The sequence below is a fragment of the Halyomorpha halys genome, unplaced genomic scaffold (genome assembly GCF_000696795.3).
Source record: "Halyomorpha halys isolate HHAL.00 unplaced genomic scaffold, Hhal_1.1 Scaffold425.1, whole genome shotgun sequence".
NCBI classification, from domain to species: Eukaryota; Metazoa; Arthropoda; class Insecta; order Hemiptera; family Pentatomidae; genus Halyomorpha; species Halyomorpha halys.
The window spans coordinates 939440-965083 of NW_027114575.1; the positions used below are offsets into that span (position 1 = coordinate 939440).

Sequence of the window (25644 nt, forward strand, 5' to 3'; positions counted from 1 at the left end):
ACATATTTTCTGAGTTTAATTGGCATAATATTTTTTATTTTTATGTAATCATTCATTTCAGACTTTTCAAAAGTATATATGTATTTTATATTCAGAGCAATAAGAAAATAAAACTTACTTAACGATGTACTAAATGTATTAAATCATTAGACCATATTTTTAATTTGATAGAAAATTACTGATATTGATATCACTATTAAAATGATAATCAATATTTTGTTTTCGATATCCTATCTCTACTTCCTTCAAAAATTAAAAATATTGAGGCCCAATTTATTGAAATATCAATATTTTTTGTTGATACATATCGAACTGCTATTTTGATATGTTTGAAAACTACCGATATAATATTTATTTTTAATATTTACATCCCTAAAGATGTTACGAGTGTATGAGTACTCTATGTGTTTCATTCAATGTCAATTTTAAATACTTATATAATTAGGTAATGAATTACTGGACTTTTGTGCTAATTTGAAACTAATTGCAATCCTCAAAAATAATTTTTAATTTCTACTTGTCTTACTAAGGGTGATTAATATTGTCTAGGTTAAGCCCTGTATTACCAGTTGTTCCTGGATCTTCATCAGCTGCTCTGTCTACTTTACATCAGTTGACACAAGCCCCTGGTGGAGGTTTCATCCTTCAGTCTTTGGCTCCCCGTGTTTCTTCTCAACCCATCACATTGTTTTCTCCTCAACAACAAACACCTCATGAAAGTCATCTTGAAGTGCCACAAGCTCCTTCTCGATCTGTTATTCATTTTATGGATTCAGTTGAGTCTCCAAAAGCACCTAGAAGATATTACAGGTTAAATAAATGTATTTTTTACTTACTAATAAGTGTTAGAATTATGAAATTATATATATCTAACAATTCTAACAATGGAACTTATGACAAAATCAGGAAAGAAAATAATCAAAGTCCATATTTAGGAGATACTAACAATTTTTTTTCTTTCCTTGTTTACTCCTATCATGTGTTATCACATACTCTGTAAAAGCTCTGGCCAGTTGGCTTTGAAGACTGCATATATTGTATGGGTCGATCAATCGCAGTTTAAGATCTATGATGCAATTACAATCGAAGTGGAAGTAGTGTATTCTTACTCTACTATCTTATCTAATTTCTATATCCTTAGAAATTTTGTCCTCTATTCTGCAAAACTTCCAGATATTTAACTTGGCGCCCTAATTGAAGATGAGTTTATTCTGGCAACTTTGAACTGTGTACAGTTCTTCCATACTCCTTAAGGTGATCCTGTCCGTTAGTAGAAGTGTAGTTCTGTTTCTGCAGGGTCCTTCTAAACAGCCTGATGTGTAGCTGTCCCCTAATCTTTCTTCAATTAAGCTCAAACTTGTTACGCACAGCCACCTTGATTCCCTAAGACAACCGAGGCTTGTAAATCACAGATGGGCTGTTGTGCAAGGGATTCTTATATTGAACCCTTCCTTGCAATGACATACACTTCCTTGTTTCCATAACCAGACTGTAATGGACAAAAGGAGAATCTTTAAATTGATTCTACATTCCTCTATCAATTTAGACCAAGTTGGACGACTTCTCAAGCACTGATAACCACTTTGCTTCCTGTAGATTAATCCTTCACCTCGTTTTATTAAGGTTTGGAAATAGCTATTAATTGTCATTATGCTGAGGCCTGAAAGACTGAGGTTCATCCCCCTATCATACTCTCTGGTTTGTCTATTCTCCAGGTACCAACCTCTGTACCTTGTTCTGTCAATTAAATGGTTTAGATAAATTAGTTCTATTGATTCTAGCACAATAATATGTTTCCCCTTAATTCTTGAACTGAAAGCCAGTGCGTTGTTTGTGTTTAGTTCCTCATTCCCATCAATCTTTCTAAATAAGTTCCCATGTCCTTATTAGGTCTAAAATTTGTAGCTAGTCCCTGACTTAGCTGGTATGTATACAAAACCTTGCTAAGAACTTTCATTGGCTCCAGTGGCCATATGTCGTGCCCCAGCCTACCTAGCATTACAAGGAAAGATTTAAATCTGGTGTATAAACTATATGCCTAATTGCTATCATACTAGCCTGAGTACCAGTCTATATGATTCACCATCTTACTATTAGTTATTAAAGTAATAGAGCTTCATTTAATCCCTTAAATATTCGTCTATCATAAGTAATATAAAGAAATTATGATAATAAAATGTGAATTTAAATAGCAAAGTAAATTATCAAAATGGAATTGCAAGAATAGATAGTAGAATTTTAAAACGTTAATAGGGGTATTCATGATCTTTAGTTTAACATGTTAAATGGAGAAATATTTCCTTCTTTTACCAAGTTAAAACGATATAACATGTAACATGGCTGAGAGTCTGTTACTAGGTCTGTTAAATGGAGAATGACGTCACGAAACAGACGAGCTGAGCTTGTCACCATTTTATTTGTTGTCATGTTAGGTTACTTACTCGTGGTTTGTGTTTTGTTTTTTTCTTTTGTCTTGTGTTTTGGACTTTTTAAAAAATATCAGTAGCCAAACTTTTACACTTCTACTTTTCACTTAATTTAGGCATGTTGTTATAAATTACTATAATCAAAACTTAGAAGTAAACAATAATACAAAGTTTTGGAATAGGTTACTAAACAAGTTGCTCAGAAAATCCGCTAGTTCTTATACATTTATCTTTTAACATGACTTTAAATAGGGCTGCTCACAATGCTATACTTATAACATTTAACATGGTAAAACATTTTACACATTTACCACAATATCATGAATACCCCTAATATGGTACATAATATTTTTATTAATATTATTTTGTTTTATTATGTTATCATATGTCAATTTTTTTTTCTTTTCAGGTATTCGTGGTGCCCCTATATTAAAGTTAGGTTTGATCGCCTGACCTTACTGGCTGTACTTGATAGAGATCTTAGTTATGCTGAAACATGGTTTAGCATTCTTCTTGCTAGCAGTGTTAGTATTCTCGGTTCATACATTCTATATCTCCAATTATACAAAGATCTTCAAGCATTTATTCTCTGCTTTGTTATGGCTGGAAGCCAATATTCCCTCCTTAAATCTGTTCAACCTGATACGGCCTCTCCTACTCATGGCTATAACCGGATAGTTGTATTTTCAAGGCCTGTCTATTTTGTAATTGTTGCTTCTCTTATATTAATTTTTCACTTAAATATGCCTAAATCATCAGTTCCTGTAACTATTTATGGCCTAAGTTTCCGAATGTCCAATGTTTCTGTTTTGCTTAGGGATTTTTTACTTATTTTTCTCTTATGTTTTCCATTGCTGTTTGGTTTAGGACTTTATCCTCAGATAAATACATTTGCAATGCACTTGTTAGAGCAAATTGATATGCATGTTTTTGGTGGCAATGCAACATGTAGCCTCTGGAGTGCAGTTTATTGTGTTTTTAGAAGTGTTGTAGCTGTACTTTTTCTTTACGGCTTTGCTTATGGTGGCCTCAGTGAAGAAAAAACTTCTCAGCGGATCCTTTTTTCAATATATTGTGGTTTATTGGTTGCAACAAGTTACCACTTGAGCAGAAGTTCTAGTGAACCTGGACCTATTTTAAACATCCTTAAAGCTCATATATGGGTAGTAGATGAGGAAATTCCGAAAGTTGAAGAAGCCAAAGAAGATCCTGAAGAAGACCCACTCCCTCGAAAATTGCAAGAAACAGTTAACACAAGACTGAAATCAGATCTGCTCGTTTGTACGGTTATAGCGCTAGTAGTGTTTGGCATTCATTGTAGTTCAGTTTTTACTGCTCTCCAACCAGAACTCAATCCAGTAAGATCCTAAAAAGTATTTTCTTATGATATAAGAGTTTTATTTGCTTTATAGATTTATAATTTTGTTTTCTTAGGTTATAGGAAGTGTGGCAATTGCGATGGGTTTTATTCTACACTATGTTATACCTCAATTAAGGAAACAACTTCCTTGGCTTTGTTTAGCCCGTCCTGTTCTGAGGCATTCTCATCAAAGTCATTTTGAGCCTCATCATCCACCAGCAGTCATGTGGTTCGAAAAGGTAAATTGTTATTGATTTGTTAGTAATTTTATGTTTACTTTGTTTTGTGCTGATGTACTTGCTTATTTCAAACTTAAAAATATATTTTTATCTTCTTTCAGCTATTTGTCTGGCTGTGCACGGTTGAGTCAAATATTGTCTACCCAGTTTTGATGCTAGCACGCCTTAGCTCAGACTCAGCTGTTCTATCAGAAATGTTCGGACCTGCTATCGCTTCACTTATCATATCCATTACGTCACTTAAACTGCTCCGATCATCTTTTTCCCAACCTGATGACCAATACCTGATACTTACTTTTGCTGTTTTGTTTTTTCAAGTGGATTATCCTACCATTGGTCATACTTTTCTTATAGATTATTTCATCACAGCTATTGTTTACAACAAAACTTATGAATTCTTGCTCAAAGTAAGATATTTTATTTTGTAACGTTATCATATAAAGCATGATTTGGAGACAATTAATTTTTATTACAAAATTTTCTAACATATTAATTTTTGAATTAGTTATATAAAAAAGTATAAAATAAAAAAGACTTATATTAAATTATTATCTTTATCATATATATTAATTATTAAACTTCTATTTTAGTCAATTGACCAAATAATTTTAACCCCACCTCGGAATTTGAGATTTTATAATTCAAGATGCATAGAATCCAAACAGTAATAAAACATGTGATGCAGTGAGTGGATCACACAACTTTCACTTACCATCCTTCATACATCCCCAAATTTTTTGTAGATTGGTGGACTCTTGTTCAAATTACTGCTAATTTTTTTTATTTTTGAAATCAAAAATCTAAGATGAAAATTTATAACAAATCATTTTTATTTTTCTGTTGCCATATAAATTCGTAGATAAGAGTTCATGAGACTGGTTATTACATTAAAAAAAAAATTAAAGGTAATTTAGAGGTTGATTTTTTTAAAATTTATCATTTAAGCTCTGTTAGACTATTTCAATAGGGATGAGACCTTTTTAATTGTTCATTAATTCTCTGAGTTTAACCAAAATCGTTAGTCTTTTTGCTTGAAGATCGTAATATAACTAGTTAAAAAAGTAGCATTTCTGGTCGGACTATTTTAGCAAAAAAGTTGCAGTCATGTTCCAGGCATAACTCACATTAAATATGTAATTTAAATTTTGTACAAATTTTATTTTTAAGCTACTGTATTCACTCACAGATGTTGACCATTTTGTGAAACATGGTTAATTCGACCCGAGGGATCTCAAAACATGTATTTACATTGAAAACTCAAAATAAAAATTTCGTAACGTCACAGCACTTTTTCTTACTATCTATTCTTTTTTGGTAAGTGAAAGTAAAAAATCCATCTGACATATTTGGACAATCCAGCTTTTCCATGGATTCTCTCCAAGGAAAAGCTAAGTCGATTTATTTCTTATTTAGTAGTAAAGGGTAACAAAAAAAAAAATTATTAAGTTTGTATGATGATTCTGAAACACTTGAAATTTTTTCCCAATCTTCATAAATATCCAAGAGATGGAAATATGAAACCTCTAATCCATTGTAATTTATATTTTTAAAAAAATGGATGTTAATTTCAACTTCTGAGGTTAATATTTTTTAGAATTATTTATTTGATAACAATAATCCATTGTATAATAATTTTCAGTACTTTTTATCTTAAACATGTTTACTTTTGTTTTATTTTTTATTTTATTGTTCTATATTTTTATGTGTTTTAGGTCCAATTTGTTGTTACATATATTGCACCTTGGCAGATTACTTGGGGGTCTGCTTTTCATGCTTTTGCACAACCTTTTTCTGTTCCACACTCAGCGATGACCTTTCTCCAGGCAGGTCTTTCTGCTGTTGTATCAGCTCCTCTCAATCCTTTTTTAGGTTAGAAATCTCTTACTTTTTGGTTTAATAGAAAACAAATTATGATCTTATCTTGATGTATCTAATACTAATGTGATGCGAAGTATATATTTTCGTTTTATCATAAGAATTTTATTACCATAATGATGGTATTATTAATAGCTTAGGGTAAAAATGTGACAAACCACAATTTTGAAGATAATTAGAACTTTGTTGAAAGGGCTCCTTTATTCCTCTATAAAGCTATATATTTGGACAGTTTGTCTAAAACCATGATGCCAATATATTTGACCAAAATATTATATGAAATGAACTATAAATAACATTAAATAATAATTTATAATCTTAAAACTTTCTTGAGACTAGTTAATATTGTTTAAATAAATACAATTTTTTATCCATTTCAGTCTCAAAACATTTTTTATTTCGATAAGTCTGACGGTTTGGCCAATTTGCCCATCCTCAAGGACAATTTCCTCAGACTCCTTAATACAATTTTAGAACCAAATTATTAAAAAAAAAAACTTCATGCAGGCTATTCTTCCAAGGTCACTTATATCAGTCCACTAATTACCCTAATGTATGTTCATATTAAATTAAAAATATTTATCACTGTTAATCTCGTTTGTTAAAGTTTATCACAAACATGTGACAAAGAAGGTTGACTGTGATAAATATTTTTAATTTAATGTGAACATTTGACTAATTAGGGTAATTTGTGAGCTGATAAAAATGACCTGGACAGAATAGCCTGTATGAAGTTGTTTTTTAAATGATTTGGTTCTAAAATATTATTGAGATAACTCTTATATCTTTACAAGGATGGCCGAATTTGCCGAAATGTTGAACTTATAAAGAAATAAAAAGTGTTTTGAGACTAAAATGGATATAATGGATTAGTTATTTAAACATAATTAAATAATAACTTTAAAATTTTTTGAAACTGCTCTAAAAAATTTACATCATTTTGCTTATTCTTGTACTAATCCTTTCAATTCAATTTTAACTGTGAAATATGTTTTTAATGAAGGTAAAAATTATGTAATCGGTACAAAGCCTAAGTGGTGTATCAGATAATTTCTGAGAGAGCTATGTTTGAATTATGATTTCTGATTAAATGTACGTCAATTGATCATTTTGCATTTTTGATTGGCTGTATCCCTATTCAGTCACATCCGTTTGGCATTAGGAAGAGAATAGAAAATGTTAAAATACTGCAAACCCAAGATTTTAGAACTCTGCAGATACACCACTTTTGCTTTGTACCATAATATAAATAATATAACATAAGGTAAACAATAAAACAGGTAAAGGTTGCCGGTTCATATCTTCATTCTTATTAAAATTTAGAAATATGTTTAAAACTTTTATTGTAACATTAATATCAAAATGTTTGTATTTTTTATAAGTATGGATTGTAATGTTTTATATAGGGAAACAATATAATTTATATCGGAATTCTGTGACCGAATGGAAACTATTTTGCATCCTTTGAGTTCTATCATTTTATAATAGGTCATACTAGAATGTATAGTTAAGTGGTCTTAATTTGTTATTCATAGTTAGTTCAATGTTTATATACATATTTTTAGAACATGTACCTGATACAACTAAAAATTTCAGAATTTTGTCACTTTCTTAAGCATATGTTGTTTAAAATGATTAGGTTTTTAATATAAAATTTTTATTTTCTAGGCAGTGCAATTTTTTTGAGTTCATATGTAAGGCCAGTCAAGTTTTGGGAAAGAGATTACAATACCAGAAGGGTTGACCACTCCAACACACGTTTATGTTCTCATTTGGACAGAAATTTGGGTGCTGATGATAATAACCTCAATTCCATCTTCTACGAACATCTTACTCATTCTCTTCAACATTCACTTTGTGGAGATATCATTCTGGGTAACTAATTTCATTAAGATTCCTCTCAAGGTTTTGTAACAATCCAATGGAATTTAATAGATAAATTAATGAAATTTAAAATATACTAATTGGATACATAATACTACAAAATAAAACTAACCTACAGAGCTCTAGTTAAAAAGGAAGAAAAAAAACCATTAATAAATAATAAGGGTAGATACTATTACAAAATTGTACAAGTTAATTGATATTAGTACAAGGTGATTACTATGGTGAATAGGTGAGATACTTGCAGAGGTTGAAATGTAGATTGACAGAAGAAAGAGGTCAGGTAGATAAATTGATGATAATAGATAAAGAGGATGAAATACAGATGAAATAGATCAAGATATGTGAAAAATAAGTGAATAAAACTGATACACTTTGACTAGCTTAGATAGATAGACATACTGTTATCTCTAATTCAAAGAGGTTGCCACTACAGTAGACAGGAATTACCTCTGCTAGCAACTACTTACTTAAATATTCTTATATTATTGAATTACATTTGTAGAAATTTATTGGTGTCTGATTTAAGGTTGTTTGTGTAAGTTGATACCTAGATGGCCCCATATCAATTTTATCAAATTGCTGCACTCATTACTTTAGCTTACACATATACTTCGAAAATAGCTTGTCCAATTTAGTCCAAATCTGGAGAATAACAATTAGTATAATCAGTTAATACAACACTAGTATTTGTCTTTTGTTAGTATAAAATAATTCCAATAAATTAGTTTCGTCTTTATTTCTTTTCTATTAATTTAGGGACTGAAGGAGGGCATTCAGAACCTTAATTGTATTTGTGGATAGGTTAAAACCTGAAGCCATTTTTGAATGCTAAAGCCTGACACATCTGTCCAATGGTGTTTCCTAATTTCATTTTAAATATGAAATTATTTTATATTTCTATATTAATGTAAAAGTATTTAAGATACAATTTATAATTTCTATATTATCACATATTTTAGGTCGTTGGGGTATTGTTAGGCAAGGTGACTGCTTTGTGCTTGCCTCTGATTACTTGAATTGCCTTGTTCACATAATTGAAATAGGCAATGGTCTTATTACCTTCCAAATGAGAGGGTTAGAATTTCGGGGCACATACTGCCAGCAACGTGAGGTTGAAGCTATTTCAGAAGGTGTCGAAGAAAATCAGGGTAAGTTATTCTGTTCTTATAAAGTATTTAAAAATATCATGGTATTTTCAAATTTTTAATTTATTGCTGATTTGAGCACATAGAATTTTTGAATATTTTTTAGGTTAATTAACTTTAAGAAATTTGACTCTTCTATCCCTTTTTTGGGAGTTCCAACAGTTAGTAAGATTTGTACAATTTGAAACTTATTGCTAAAAGGTTAAACAGAAAAGGCCTGGTACAAATAAATTACCAATAATTATTCTTAACCTTCACAGGGTGTATAAAGTTAATTATAATAATTTAAAGTAATATAAAATATTAATTATTTGAAATGTATTGTATTATGAAATAACATTAATTTATTTGATGAAACAAATATTTAAAAAAGAGTAATGTATAATTAATTATTAGTAATAGAATCCATGCAAGCATCAGATCATACCAAAAATGCTATAATTTAGTTCACTTGTTTAATAATTCTTTAAATGTGTACTATTTTCTTAATATACCTTAATTTTGAACTGCTGAAGTGTAACTTTTTTAATTATAATATCTGTATCAATATTTTAAATTAATTCTGAAATTGTTCGACTCATCTAGTTTCCCTTTTCTATTACGACACTATTGTATAACAATATCGTAATCAAGCCTCATGATTTTTTTTTATTAAATAGCTTAACATGATCTTTGAAGGCTATCATGGCCATCTTACATATTTAATTATATACTTTAGTTTTTTTAACATTTTAATATTTTTTAGGATGGTGTTGTTGTGAGCCTGGACATCTTCCTCATTTGTTAAGCTTAAATGCAAGCTTTTCTTTACGATGGCTTGCATGGCAAGTTACTGCTGCTAGTTATATTTTAGAAGGCTATTCAATATCAGACAATTCTGCTATATCTATGCTTCAAGTTTTTGACTTCAGAAAAGTTTTAGTCACTTATTATGTTAAGGTAATCTTATTGGTAATGTTACTTATTGTTCAATTTGAGTTGTTTGTTTATTAGTGGACATGCATGTTTGATGGGTGGTTATGTGTATTGGCTTGAGCAAAATGGTGTTTTATTTTTAAGGACCTTTATTGATGGTACCACTTCTATTTATATATCCCTTCTTGGGTCTGATAGACCTATTAAAATATATTTAAAATTATCTACTGTTATAAAAAACAGTTTATTGTGTTTTAAACAGTTCAAGTGATTTGTCTCTTTCAGTTTTCATCATTAATAAATAAGAAAATTTAAAATTAAGCATTATTTGGATCATAACTAATCGTTACCACTAAGCAAAATAAATTATAGTGATTGAAATTTAGTGTCCTCTAGAATTGTAATTTTGCAACGTACTGATTATAAAGTATGTTAATGGAAATCAATGAAGAATTGTTCAATAATTTCATTTCTTTTTAATATTTATTCACATGAATTCAGCTAAATTTTATATATCTTGTCAATTTACATTTTATATAAAAAAATATTTTAAGTTGTTAATTTAAGTAAATTTTGGAGGTACCCCCTGTCTGCCTAACGGTGGACCAACCGCCATTTTATAGTACTTTCATACGCTGTTTTAATTTGTTACTTTTTTCAAAAAATCAGTTCTTCATCAGTTAAACCCAATTTCTTACAACACATTTTTATTATTACATCTCATATGTAAAATAAAATGTTACACGGTGATCACTAAAAACTTTTTTATGCAATAGAGAGATAAATGTTATTTTTTATTCAACAAATATTTTATGTTTTATGAAATTGTACAATTTTCTTTACTCTAATAAATATCCTAATCATCCTGTATCATTTCCAGAGTATAATATACTATGCAGTTGGTTCTGAAAGGCTGGAAACATGGCTTGAAAGTTCTGTGATTTTGGAGGCACTTCGGCCTACTTTAGATAAGAATTTTATTGAGCTTGATCCGGTATTTACTCCTAACATAGATGAGGATTACGATCTCCGTATCAGAGGAATTAATAGAGATTCATTTACTGCTGCGTATCTTGATTGGATCCAGTTTTGTAACGATAAAAGAGAAAAGGTATGTAAATAATTAATCATTATTTTTATAAAATTCAAAGAACTATCTCATATTGTTTTCTTATGTCAAATTACCTATTAACCTGACAACTGAGCTTGACTACTCTTATAAGTAATTATAACTATAATCAAGGAGGCAATTTAATATAATTATTGTTGAGTTCAGTGATCAAGTACTATTTTTAACATAAGTTGGTTCCATTTACCACTAACCTAATGATGTGTGTGTATGTATATATATAGACCTAAAATTTTCCTGAATTTCAGAATATTAATGATTTTTATTGTCTGTTTAGAAATTACGAGATGTTGGTAAGGATTCTACTCTTGTTTCATTATGTTTTGCATTGAGTATTCTCGGCAGAAGAACATTGGGTGCAGCCTCCCACAATACAATCTCTAGGTACTTCTTAATTCGCTATTTAATTGTTTTGTTTACATTAATAGTGTTGTGAAACCAGAATCAGCTTATTATATTATTTAAATACAGTAGACAGACATTTTAAGATATAGAATGTCATTTTTTACTGCATGCTAACCACCTTTTACTTTGTATTAATTTACCATGTTAATCAGCAAGAAATATGAAGCTAAGTTCTTAATAATTTAAAAAGTGCATATTTCTGTTTCTAGATTGACCTTAACTTAACTTTGGCTCTCTATTGGCTTATAATTTTTTGTAATATTTTATTTTAATTTTTAAACCTTTTGATTCTGATAGAATGACTAATAAAAATAAGTAACCCGAAATGATTAGATATAAAAAATTTTAATTTAAGAAGTTCAAGTTACATTAGGGGGTCATTGATGTTGGACTTATATATGTTGTTATAAATTACTAAGAGGAAAAGTGTCCAAGCATATTGCGGTACAGTCATGTGATTATGATTTCCATATTGATATATGGACTCGTTATTACAGAAAGGAAAGATTATTGATTCTAAAAGAAGTAAAGTTTCAATGGGCAGAACTCAAGAGGATGTCATGATTGTCTGTACTGGAGGTAATGATTTTTTAAGCACAAAAGCTTTTAGACAAGAGCTTTATTTGTCCAAAAGTTGGTGGAAATTTTCTAAATAAGTTAAATAACGGTTCCTACCAATTTCCAAACTACATTTGGTGCCCTTACACACTTCCACATTGGTATTTGTATAATTTAACATTAATCTATGAGATGAGAAAGTCTCCATTTTTGTTGTACATACTAATAAAAAAAAAAGGGAGTTGTGAGGTTATCATGCGGGACCATTGATGTATATATATAGTGTAGTCTGAATTAATTATTTACCTACTTTTTATTTTTACAGTGTAGAATTTTTCCTCTATGGCCTACATGCACTTTTCAAAGGTGACTTCAGAATTACTTCTCCACGAGATGAGTGGATATTTTCTGATATGGAACTTCTGAAAAGTGTTGTTGCTCCTGCTGTCAGGATGTCGTTGAAACTTCATCAGGTATTGCCAATGATACTATTATTTTAACTTAAATATAGGTTTTGACTTTAAAAACATTTCAGGTCTAAAAATATGACATTAATCTATCTCCTAGTCAATTTTATTTTTGTGAAACATGATATGAGGTTTATGATCCACTCATACTAATTCCTTTACTTCATTCTTCATTTTTTATGACTAATTATTATTTAAAATATCTTTTTTTTTTTTCAATAAAGCATCTATGTTTCTTATGTGTGTAAATGGTTCTAATCATTCCCTGTAATGCAAGTAGTTCCAGTGCTCCTTCATCCGTGTTTTAGTGAGGGTCCACTATTCTCAATTGCATAGAAACTTTGAGAAACAGTGTGATTCGTAGTTTACTTGTGTTTCGTTGTTTTAAGAAATCATTGTTCCCAATTAAGAACATTACAGTTAGACTGCCAATAATACTTCAAGTAACTAACTTGTTTTAACTGATTAATTTTTATATTGTTAATGAAATGTTTGGGATAGTTCATGGGTTTTATATTATGATTTTTTTTTTTTTTTTTAATATAGAGAGTAAAAAATAAAAGAAAAAAAATTGAATTGTTCAAAAAATCACGATTATGAATTATTAGACTCAAATTAAGTAATGCTTGGAAACAGGACAAAATATTTTCACGTAATTGGATATCTTATTTGTTTGTACTTAAATGTACTAAGCTATTGGTGGGACGAAAATATGGAAAGCATTTTGGAATCAATGCTCCTAATTGGGAACAATGGTTAATTATGTCAGATTACAAAAGAAATTAATTTTAGCTGACCCAGATAGATGTTCAATGAACCCATCCTACCTTCCATTGGTCTCTTTTATACCATTGCCCTTACACATTTCCACGTTGTTATTTGTATAATTTAACATTAATTTTAATTTTTAAGTTATACTCAGTATATTTTATTTCTAGGATCATTTCATGTCTCCGGATGAATATGATGACCCTGCTACCCTTCATGCCGCCATTACAGAACACCGGCAGAAATTAGTGATATCACATGAAGGAGACCCAGTTTGGAGAGCTGCGGTATTAGCTGGTACCCCTTCTCTTTTAGCTTTAAGGTGAATTAATTCAATTCATATCTTCTATTTTTATCCATTTCTTAACAATTAATCTTTTCAATCTGAAAAATTTTAGCGTCTAATGATGACTATTTTTTTTAATATTAGCTTTTAATTTATTTAAAGCAAAATTTTTAACATGTTTAACATAAATAACAATAGTATTGAATAAACAAAATTAAAAAAATTGTATATTGCTTACTGACTTCAGCAATTTGAAATCTCAAAAAATACTCTTATTTTGGGCTTGTTCAGTTGAAGGGTGCAGTGATTCTGTCAAGACTTTCAGAACTATTGCATAAATAAAATAAATTGTACTCTAGTAAAACAGTGGCCATGCCAAGAGTTCCCCGAAGGATTGATCATATTGTTAATGTAATGATGGAAAGTTCACATAGAACTAAATGAAAATTTATTGTATTACATTTAAGCAGATAATCTAATATTATATTGTTCCCTTGAACATACTTTCTTTGAAGCACCAAACACTTGCGTCATTTCTGTCTCCATTTTTTGAAATCTTCAAACTTGCTTATTTTTCATGTGCCTTTGGCATGGAGCTGTTTTTTGTTGAATAGTAGGGAATCTACAAATTTCTTGCCAACATTAGCAAGAACAGCTCTAAACTTTTTTAGCTGTTTTTGGAAGAGATGTTTTTAAGGAACCAGTTGTCAACGGTGATTGAAAAGGTTTTGGGTGGGCCAATATATTTTCAAAGATGACTCTAGTTTGGGATTACCATCCTAAATTCGTTATTCATCTGGGTTAAAATTATGAGGTTAGGATAAGAAATGTAGAAATTACTCCTATAAGCAGATTTTAACTATTTGACTAATGAAAGATTTAAATCCTATATGATAGCTTCATTTCATTGTGTATATATATATTAGCTCTCATTAATGCTTTTGATATAGCTATAATATTATATAGTTATACATGTTCATCATTGTTAGAATATTTATGAACTGTTTCTCGCTGGTTTAATATATTTATAAATTAGCATCATAATTCAAAACAATCCCTTTATGAGGTTTTAAAGACATAATTTGATTGGTATAAATTATAGACCATATATATTTACCAGTTTATCTATTGCAGGCATGTTACTGATGATGGTGCAGATGAGTATAAAATCATCATGCTGAACAAACGCTTGCTCAGCTTTAGAGTGATCAAGTTGAACAGGGAATGTGTCCGTGGTCTCTGGGCTGGTCAGCAACAAGAGCTTGTCTATTTACGTAACACAAATCCTGAGAGGGGCTCCATCCAGAATGCTAAGCAGGTATATTCAAGAAATCTATAAGTGTTATTTAATTATCAAAGTAGGATTGGATTCACTGAAGCTTAGTTTGTGAAAAGTTCAAGATCTAAAATTAAGGTTCTTTTGTTATAACCATTTGACAATGGGAGGGAGAGGTAGAAAATCATGCCATAGGGATGGCAACGTTGAGACGATTAAGAGCTCCGTGAAGAGAAATACTCTTCAAGCCTCTCACAGCTTTTTTTCCTCGAGTAACTAAACAACTCTAGATGAATTGTTTCTATACTTAATTATTTTATTGGTTGTAACTAGACACTAAGTTCTCAGGTTTTCTGCATGATTGGAAACATCACTTAAAGAAGGTGAAGAAATTACAGTCTAGAATGGAACATAGAAAGAGAATATACGAGAATTAAAAAATAAATTTTCCTTTTATTACCATTTCTGTCAAAATATGTTCTATATGTTGATAAAAAAAGTTCTTGGTTTTATGAGGTTAAATAAAGGATTGCTTCACGCAGCCTTTGAACACCTATGAAGGGTAAACATTTGAATAAAAAGAAAATTAAAAAGAAGATCCTTTGAACTTATGTTTTTTTTTATCCTTTGTGAAAAAAAGAAACATTAGTTTATTGTAGCAAATATTTTACCCATTAGCTTTTGAAAATTTCCTGCAAATCTGAGCAGGGTCTAAGACAGATTTAAATAAGATAATCATGGTAAAGCTTACAACTACAAAAAGTGAGATTAATTTTTTTAAAGGAAAAAAGTTAACGTTACTGTTAAAGGTGTTTTGTTATTTATGTATTATATGGAATAATTATAAAGTTTTAAAAAAAATGATGAAATGTTTTCAAAAGAGGTTTTTATTTATTTTTTAAATAACCATTTGTGTAAATTATATTATTGTAATCAGCTCATAAAGGTTCATACGATGGACATTGAGAGAATTTTTCATTTGTTTTCTTTTTGTATGGCTATATTACGATGAAAAATATATTTATTGAAATATCTTCTCTTAACGAATATGTTTCCAATTTAGGCCCTGAGAAATATTATCAATTCATCCTGTGACCAGCCTATCGGGTACCCTATCTTCGTATCACCCCTGACAACATCTTATTCTGACACAAACGCTCAGCTTCGCAGTATTCTTCCTGGACCTATTACCACAACATCCATAAAAAAAGCAGTCATAAAACTTTGGACCAGGTTATTATAGCTGTTACATATTTTTCTTTCATAACCTGCATGTATTAAATTTTAATATTTTTGAGGTATTTTTTGTAAAAAAAAAAAAAAAAATTGTAAATATCTTCGCTTATTTGAATTATAAATTATTAATACTTTATAAAAATATCTTAAACTAAGTAACTTCATAAGAAACTTGAAGTTTTATTTTCTTATTTTTCACATGGGCAAAAAGAGCTATTATTATACGGACTCAATTGAATGATAATTTTTGAAAAGATGAGTTGGTAAAATCTGATTCTTTTAGATCCTTTGAGTATGTGTGTAGGTGATCAAAAGAAAATTGACAATAATTTCTTTTTTCTTGGTTAAAAACAATTATGAAACATTGTATCAAATTTCCTATGTGCAGCATAAGTAGTAATCCTTTTATTTATTTAATATTTAACAATAATATATATCTTCTAATTTATAAAATTCTATTGTAATTATAATTAGTATTTTATATTAATAATCATTCTAGTAATGTTAATAATTACTATTCATTTACAGAGTTCGAAAAAGATGCGTAGAAGGTTGTTCTAGTGGAGGTTCAATGCACCAAGATGATAGCTGGTTTGGAAATGAAGGTGTCTATGCTATGACAACATATGCGAACAGGCAATCTGGAGGTATAAAGTTTGAAGAGTTTGTTTTTGAGTCAGTTATTAGAGATAATTTATAGTTATTATTATAAACTAAATTTGGGGTAAAGGCATCACTGAGCAGTATGTGAGCCTATATAAATAGGGAGGTGAGTTTAAAAAAAAGTATCCAATCTGAAGAAAATTTTTGATCATGTATTCTCACCTTAAACTGCCACTTTAATTTGGTCACAATTAAATCTTATAGTAGTATTATAAATTTTATAATCTAATAGGTTTATAGTGGTAAAAAAGGTAATTAGAGAAGAAAAGAAGACCCTTGAGAATATCTTCAGCACAAATGACCGTAGAACTACTAGTGATATGAGGGAAAGGATTGAGGCAAAAAAATAAGGTAATGGAAGCCAACAAAAGAATTACTCGGACAGATTTTGGTTGAGGATTGGAATCGGTTTTCCATAAAAATCATTAGTTATTTTATCATGTGCTCAAGGGATTAAAAAAAGGATAGGGTGCCAACCCTGAAGTTCGTTGAAGAAAAGGAAAGAAACATTCTCAAGCAAAAGGATGAGTTATGAGATGGAAAGGTGGAAGGAATACTTCCAGGATCTGCTGGAAGGGAATGGACAATAACAAATAGTTGAAGAGTAGATAGAGAAAGGAAGGAGGGCACTTATTTTGATGGGGATAAAGTGGATTTAGTGTTGTGGAATATGAAGCTTGGGAAATCAGCAGGAACTTACGAAAGGGAAATAAAAAGAGATCGAGTACATAGCACCACGATCAGATCGAACCTCAACATTAAACCGACCAACGACATAGTCGAGGAAAATCAGCTGGCTGAGATGGCTAGACGCATTCTGAGGATGGAGTCGATCAGAATTGCTAGTGAAGCCTATAGTACCAAAGTAGATAGGAAGGAAGGAAAAGGGCGACCGAGAACGAAGGTAACTTGTAGAAGACTGACAGAGCTGTAGAGGGCTCGACTTCCTCCTCACACTGCTTAAGCCATTCATAGAGGATTGAATATGATGATGTTAATAATGTCCTTATATTTGTCAAAAATATGTCTTTTTTTTTCTGCTTCTATTCTCTGTTTGAAAAATATTTAATTTTTTCTTATACTCTACTCCAGGTACAACAGTAAATGTTTTTAAAAAGTAGGTATTGAACTATTTCTACACCAAAATTTCATTTGATGAAAGAAAAATCCTAAATCTTTCTCTCATATTGAGATAATTTCGATATGTTGGGAACTATTAGATGTACAAGTGTCTATAAGCACTCATAATAGACCTTATATTTATCTTGTTCTCCCAAGTACATACTGCATATGAGTGATTCGGGTATCATGTTTATTCATATAAACAATATCATATTACCTAGAAAGTATATTTAACAAACTGAATTGGTGAAGCTACTTACTTTATTATTACTGCATTGAAGTAACAATAATAAACAGATAGCTTTTCCCTGGCATACATGGTCTTTATGTTATTAAGTAACAGAAATCTGGTGATCTGACCTATACAAAATTTGCAAATTAAGCACCTTGTCTTGTAATGTCTAAAATATCCATTTAGGTATGGTCAGCTATTGGATTGGTACAAAGGAGCAGAGATTGTGGTTCTATCACTTATTGAGAGTGGAATATAAAAGATCGATAAGAAATTCTGAATGTCTGAATAAGAAGTGCTGTGTCAATATTAACAATGATTAAAATAACCTAAAAACAAGAACCCTCTACAATTGATAAATATTCTATGGCAAGTGTGGCACTTGGGCACTTGAGAGTTATTAGAATTAGGGTGCCCTATGTCTAATTTGTGTGTTATCTTGAAAATAGTTAATTTTAGGGTTTTAAAACACAGAGGCTGGTACATTCCGATGGAAACTAGGTTGTGACGATTGCCTTGAAATATATAAAGTATGACTTAAATGTCTTGATCCACTCTCTTACCTCTATTGGAATTTCAAAAATCACATGCAGTTTTAAATAAATTTTATTAAAGTTGTAAGAATCAAATAATCAAAAATTCGGATTTTCTCATGAAATTCCCTTTCTTTTGACTCCTCCTTTGTCAAAATCCATTCCTCCTGAGAGCTGTAAAAGGGATCTATAGTACTGAATTGTATTTATGAACAATTATAATTAATTTCCCTTAAATAATTGATATATTTACAATATTTCATTTCAATATATATTTTAATAGGTAGAGAAAGAAATTTATTCATTCATGCTGCCCAAATACATCAGGTTGCTACATTACACAGCATACTGATCAATCCGTGATCGGACATATATAAATTACATTTTTTTATATGATACCATATAATAGAAAGATAACATTTTTTTTTTTCCACAGTATTCTTTTACAATTAATACCAGTCTACAAACTAAATACAAGCTTTTCAATTTATTCCTTTTTTTCTTTCCTCTCCATTTTACAACCCTTATTTCATTTTATCAACAAATTCCCCTATATAACAAATATTAGAATATCAAAAATAATAAAGTAGTAAATAAATAAAACATTATTAAATATTTACAGGTATTAGCGGATCTCTAGAAAGAGGTGGTGCAAGAGCTAGCATGGCTTCTTCAGGTAAACCATCTCTGGGTTCTTTTGCTGGACTTCTTTCTCCCCAAACTACACAAGGGACTGAACCACCACCACTTCATCGTGTTAGGGTCTGTATTAAATGCTTAAATAATAATATGTCCATTTATTTATTTACTGCCCTGGTCAATATACATATATATTAAGGCAAGTATAATCATAGAATGGGTATCAGTGATTACTTTTTTTGAGATGATTCTCTCCTACCTTACTGATAACCCTGACTTAATTTGTAAGGTTCACTCCTTATAAGTTTTTTCTCTAATCACTAACAAAAATTGTTTCTTACTTAAGATGCTTCTTACACAATTTATATTCACTGATTATTACGCTTTGTTTATCACCCTATCTATGAGCATATCCTTTCTATCTTGCTATACAATCGATTCGGAATTTTTAATTAATCTAAAACTACATTTTCTGATTTTGATGTTTAATTATGGAAATAATTTCATTGATTAGTTTAATAAACAGTCCATTAATTATGATAAAGAAAAATATTTCAATTGACATCAGAAAACAGATTTTTGGTTGGAAAGAAGCTAAATGTGTTTTATTGGGAATATTTAAATTATTTTCTGATTCCTTCACTAAAATGGATTTAGAACTAACCTTCACTAAAATGGATTTAGATTTTACGTATTAACATCAAAGTTTAAAAAATTAAAAAAATGTCTATAATATCAACTTTTTTCCTGCAGATTGTTGATCCAAATCAAGTCTACGATTGTATTAATTTAGGTCGTAGAATTGATGTAGTGTGGCCTGATGAGCGAATGAGGGGCCAAGGAGGACGTTCTTCTTGGGGCGATTGGGTGCCTCTTCCTGGAATGGAAGGACAAGTGAGTAATAAACAATTTTCCTATTTATAATACTTTATTTTTATATATTGTGAACTATGAAACAAAAAATATAGAACTTGGTAACCTGCGCCATGCGTAGTTGAACTGATGTGTATCATGGTTTTCTGTTTTTAATAAGTTGGAAATTCTATCCCTGATTTGTTATTTATTTCAAACATGGAAGGAAATTCCAACTAAGTTAAAATTGTACTAACAGTTGAATTTTAGTAAAATAATCTTTGAATTATCTGGTAATAAGAATTTTCCTAGATCACTTCCAAATTTTTTTTTTAATCTTGACAAAAAAAAATAAAACTCTTCAGCTTTGTAAATACTGTTTCGTGTTAATTATCTATTACTCTAGTATTGGTAGATATTTTTCAGGTCCAAGAAAGTTACTATTTATTTCGATGGCTCACAAAGTTCGGTTAACAAAAAATTATTTAATACTTATTTGTCAAAGATTACATCTATTACTTGATTTTCTTATCTTAATTCCTTAAAGTAACTCTGCCATTATGTATTTTTCAAGTCTTCCTTCTGTCGATTGGAATTAGTTATTCAACAGTCTAGTTTTTTTTATGATAATTATTGTAAATTTTATGTTTTTAGATCGCATTGTTGAGAACATTTTAAAATAATCATTTTAAAGGCACTAATTTACCATTAAATTTAACCACTGTATAAAAATAAATTCATGTTAAACTTCTTGTCTCAATTCTGTACATCTAGTTCTAGTCCCTATCCTTATAGTAGCTTCATGGAAAACACTAACCTCAATTTCTTACAGTATTTTTACTTGGACTGTTCATTGCTCAATAGTTCAAAATTCATCATTCCCTTGAAATTAATTTTTTGTTAATACCGGGTGGAAAGTTAAAAAGTTTAATTTTTATTATTTATTTGAATTAAATAATTAATTTTGGGAGTAATGTATCTTGTTGACTGATTTTGAAAATCAAAGCAAATAATGGATTCAATTTAGTAATTATTTTTGGGATATATAATTTCATCTTAATTGTTTCCAGGTTGTGCATAAGTGGGTTCCCTGCCATCGAGAAATTACAAAGAGATCACATGTTGATCGAACTATACTACTCGTCAAGATCGACGAGAGGTACGTTCCTATTGCAGAATCTGGTGTTATTGACCTCGGTCCAGATTTATAGCATCTACTTCCATCCTCAGCTTTGTAAATATTGTTTTGTGATTATTATCTATTAGTTTAGTTGTTTCTTGGTTTTATTTCATACATTGTTGTTAAGTTTTATTTGTTTTTCTTTTTGTATGTTTTTACCATTGAACGAATTTATTAAATTAATTATACCTACATAAAAATTAGAGAATCTTATTTAGGTTTAAGTTAAACATTGGTTTAAGCTATGGCAAGAAAAACTAATTTTGAAACATTGTATGCACTATTTTTTTAGCCAAATTCACTATAAACTCTTTTTATATCAAAATATCTCTTCATTTTCCATTCTATTCCTCATAAAATATATTTCTAATCAATTATGTTGAAGTAATGATGTTTTGATTTAGCAGGATCTACTGTAAGATCATAGATAATCCTGTGCTTGCTCTTTAAACGATTATTTTATTAGTTTTATTTTTATTTGCATAGGAGAATCTGACTTATGTTCTAATGTCGCATTTGTTTTTGTAACTTTAATTTTATATTATACATTGTATTATAATTAAATAGTTATTGAATAAATGGCCTTCAAAATAAAAAGGCATTTTTTTAAATGTCTTAAATTGATTTTGTACAAGCCATTTTGTTTGCCTTATATTAGACTGATTGTTAAAATTTGTACATATTATGCATTGTATAATAAAATTGTGAATATTGTATATATCATTACAATAAGAAAATTGTATGAAAAATATATATATATATATATATATTATTAATAGATACGATAGGTTTATTGTACTAGTGATTTGGGTATAGGAACTTGGCTGTGCATTTAAAGGCTTATTGTCAAAATCCCTTGCTATAAGAATTTTAAACATATTTTACCAGTTGAGTGTTCTCTTTTTCAGTTTAAGTAACATAACTTTTATCACGATTTTGTTTAGCTCTCTAAGGAAGGTACCATTTGAAACTGAAATTTATGTATTACTGAAAACCTTTTGCTTGCTCATAAATTTATGCATTTTCAATTTAAACGAAACAATATGTACACATACATATTTTGATCTACCTTCGCTCATAATATAGTGTGCTGGTTTTAAGTTATCCTTGTTGCGAAATGCTTTTAATTGTAATACATTTCTAAATGTATGATATATAATGTGTCAAATTTTTAAATTTGAATTGAAATATTTGTATATGCTCGTGTTATTGTAATTTGTAATCCTGATGGATTGCAATTCATAATTAGTGCTTTGTGACTTATTACTGTTTGCAATCATATTATAATTTTTATTATTTATCAATCTGATAACTGGTGTATATTATTATTGTTTTTGTTTGTTAACATTTATTTTACTGTTTTTTTGATATTTTGTATTACAATCAATTGCAATACTAAAGCAAATTGAATTTGAAAAATGTACAATAGTAATACTCAATTTTTATGAATATTGTTGTACTGTATTTCAATATTGACATATTAATCCTGTCATAAATATTATGAGATGAGCTAAAACCATATTTTTTCAATAAATTGTTGGAAACAATGCTTTTTCATTTTTTTAAATGTTTATGTTTGAAATGCTTATTGCTATTGTGGTAATGAAAATTTAATAGAAAAATGGTAAAATGTTTTCTCTTGTTTAAATTATAATTACCTGCCAGTGGAATACATGTTAAAATTTCTGTAAGGTAATCTAAGGCCACTCTTTATATTCATAGAAAGAAAGTGATTCAGTCTTCTTTACTGACTACTTAATTAATGATAAAAATTATATTTTATAATTAACATATAACTAAGTCCTGAAAAGCTTCTTTTATTATGCAACTACATGGAGGGTTGCAAAAATTGACTTTCCTAGTCTTAATCAATGAAATTGAAAAAGTAAACAATTTTTCAATCCAATTGAGGCTCTTTGTCATATAACTGATAGCATTGTAACGGGCACACTAAATCTGGTCCATCAGGAGTGACTGATCATTTGCAATTGCACAAATCCACAGTTACGTTTCCCTTCTGTTTGCTCTGTATAACCATTTAGTATAGTACTACTGTCTCAAACATGAACAGATGATTTCTGTTGGCTTTTTTCTTAGTCTTAAATATTTCTAATAAACTATCTAGGGCACAATTTATATTATTTTTGTCATGCTGATGACTGTGGCACACCTGCCATTAAAATGGATTTTCATGATTAAACATACAGATGTTTTGAACTGAAATGGATTTAACAAATACAAAAGGATCTATTGCTCTCTATATTAGGAAATATTGAGAAATTTAAAACAAATTTTAAGAGTGAAATTGGGCGCTCTCGATTGTTTCTGATTTGCCACTTTCTATAACAAGATACTCGGTCACTTTTTATTTTTTAATGTTATATCTATTGGAGCTTAGTCAAATTTTAGTATTATTAGTCATTTCCGTTAATGCTAAATACTAGTTTTCATTTTTGAGGGATTAGCTTGTATGATTTCATTACTATTATTTATACATTCTTCATAAAAGTCTTCATGTAATACATATTTTGTTTGAAGGGCAATTATTATAAAGCTCTTTAGATACTAATTAATTTTGGAGAATGGAATTGGCCACTCTTGAGTGTTTTAGAGACCCTTATGTTGTTAGTTAATGAGGAGAGCAAAAGTTAAAAAGTTAGACTTTGCACACAAGCCATTCTGACCCATGACTCGGCATATAGGATTTTTAATCAGTTGAAATCATACCAAGCTCATCCCCTAACACAAGTTTACTTTGCCTGTTGCTTGTATGTGGCAGCCTTAATCAGAGGTGTCATTGGTAAGGAATTGAAATATAGAGAACATACTCACATATAGTGGGGATGAAACCCAATTGTTTTTACTCAAGTACATGATTTTTTTTTATTTTCGGCCAAGACTCCCATTGGAGTCCTATACTGCCTAATCATGGTTGGGGGTCAAGTTTTATCATTTTGTGGAACCGCCACTCAATGAAAAAAGTCGACGCCCCAGGCCGCCAATAGACATCAGATTGGTAAGACTGATGGGCTACTGGCAGCCCAAGTGCATGATGTAACTTATTTAAGGCTTGGATTCAGTGTGTACCTGGAATATACCACTGATGAAGCCTATAAAGTGACATCAATGGTTAGGAAGTAATACCTCCCTTACGGCCAAAAAAGTTAAGTGGTCAGCCGCAAAAAGTCAAAAGGCTGCCCTGTCCAAAAATGCGCCTCAGGCTTAAGCATACTGCACGTTTAGCTGAGTGTAGTTTAAAATGGAAAATGAAATCTAAAATTGGGCTGGGTGTCTGTCTATAGTACTTATAGCCTTTTGATTGCAGTAATAATCTCAAAATAAAACATTAAATAATTACCACCCTCACCATGGAATCCCCCTTTTTAGAGTCATAAAACACACAAAAACTTGATGATTTTTGCCTGTACGAAGAATTACTTCTTAGCTATTGCTGTAATAGACAAGATACTGCTGCATTTCTCAACTGCTTACAGGTAAGATTTTTGTTATCTATACAAGATAAGACTTTTGTTATCTACTTGGTATTTTTTCAAATAATCTCTTGTATATAGTTTTTCATTAATTATTGTAATGATTTGTATTAAAAAAAAAACTTTTCAGTTTTTAATTGAAACCTTTCAAAAATGATTTCACTTAATTTTTTAGAATGTTAAGACAGACTATATTTCAGAATATCTTCCAGAAAAAAAAAAATAAGTCTCAGACAATTAAAACAAAACAGGGAAATTCTTATGACTTTTGGGACTCTGAAGGTATGTGGCAACAATGATATTCTAAATCTGATGTTGGTCACCATTTTCTCTCATTCTTTTCACACAAGTTGGCCGGAAAGGAAAAATAACAAGTCACTGTGTTTTAATTATCATTTTCGTGGCTTGATGTAATTAAAACATTTTTGAAAAAATAAAGTTTGTATGTTATTATGATTAATTAGCATTATTCTAATGAAATGAGGGTTAAAAATCAATAATTGGAAAGTAATTCAACACCAAATGATTTTATACAGTTTATTTTACAATTGTCATGATTGATTATGGGCTGCTTTTTGGACTCAATAATGGATTCAAATTAAAATTTTATTAATAGATTTTGTTTTGAAGTTTTGCTTGATATTGGTTTCAGCTAAGAGCTAACCTAAGAAGATTCAGAATTTTTTATTTTTATGTTTTTGGAGATAGGTTTTTGTCAAAACTTGGGACCTAAACATTGCCTGTTATGTGAGAATCAGCTAGGTCTAATTTTCTAAAACTATTGAGGCTTATATATATCAGTAGACTAAATTCCTGCTAGTTAGTAACTGCCATTAAAAATTATGGTAACTATAAATCTGCACCTTGTAGCAGTGTGATGTAGCTGTATGTTCCCTGCACAACCTGCAAAGAAAAAAGTTATAATTTTTTTTATGAACACGAACTCTTGAAGTAATTAAA

General features: G+C 29.7%; 2 protein-coding genes across 4 annotated transcripts in view; one reads left to right on the forward strand and one right to left on the reverse strand.

Moving 5' to 3' along the window:
• pcx (pecanex) overlaps positions 1-21961 on the forward strand; it is a 36168-nt gene extending 14207 nt beyond the window's left edge. For both annotated transcript variants that reach the window (XM_014423514.3, XM_014423515.3), the window contains 18 exons: positions 550-810; positions 2836-3784; positions 3861-4025; positions 4127-4432; positions 5738-5894; positions 7569-7775; positions 8747-8935; positions 9678-9871; positions 10728-10958; positions 11254-11360; positions 12265-12412; positions 13345-13496; positions 14595-14778; positions 15800-15969; positions 16501-16619; positions 19145-19284; positions 19915-20055; positions 21084-21961. In XM_014423514.3, the coding sequence (XP_014279000.1) occupies positions 550-810; positions 2836-3784; positions 3861-4025; positions 4127-4432; positions 5738-5894; positions 7569-7775; positions 8747-8935; positions 9678-9871; positions 10728-10958; positions 11254-11360; positions 12265-12412; positions 13345-13496; positions 14595-14778; positions 15800-15969; positions 16501-16619; positions 19145-19284; positions 19915-20055; positions 21084-21224 (3961 nt within the window). In that variant the 3' untranslated portion in view covers positions 21225-21961. The remainder of the gene's footprint in view (positions 1-549; positions 811-2835; positions 3785-3860; positions 4026-4126; positions 4433-5737; positions 5895-7568; positions 7776-8746; positions 8936-9677; positions 9872-10727; positions 10959-11253; positions 11361-12264; positions 12413-13344; positions 13497-14594; positions 14779-15799; positions 15970-16500; positions 16620-19144; positions 19285-19914; positions 20056-21083) is intronic.
• A 3254-nt stretch (positions 21962-25215) lies between these two features.
• Positions 25216-25644, reverse strand: part of LOC106682571 (odorant receptor 85c) — a 10269-nt gene continuing 9840 nt past the window's right edge. For both annotated transcript variants that reach the window (XM_067051752.1, XM_067051751.1), the window contains one exon: positions 25216-25587. In XM_067051752.1, the coding sequence (XP_066907853.1) occupies positions 25534-25587 (54 nt within the window). In that variant the 3' untranslated portion in view covers positions 25216-25533. The remainder of the gene's footprint in view (positions 25588-25644) is intronic.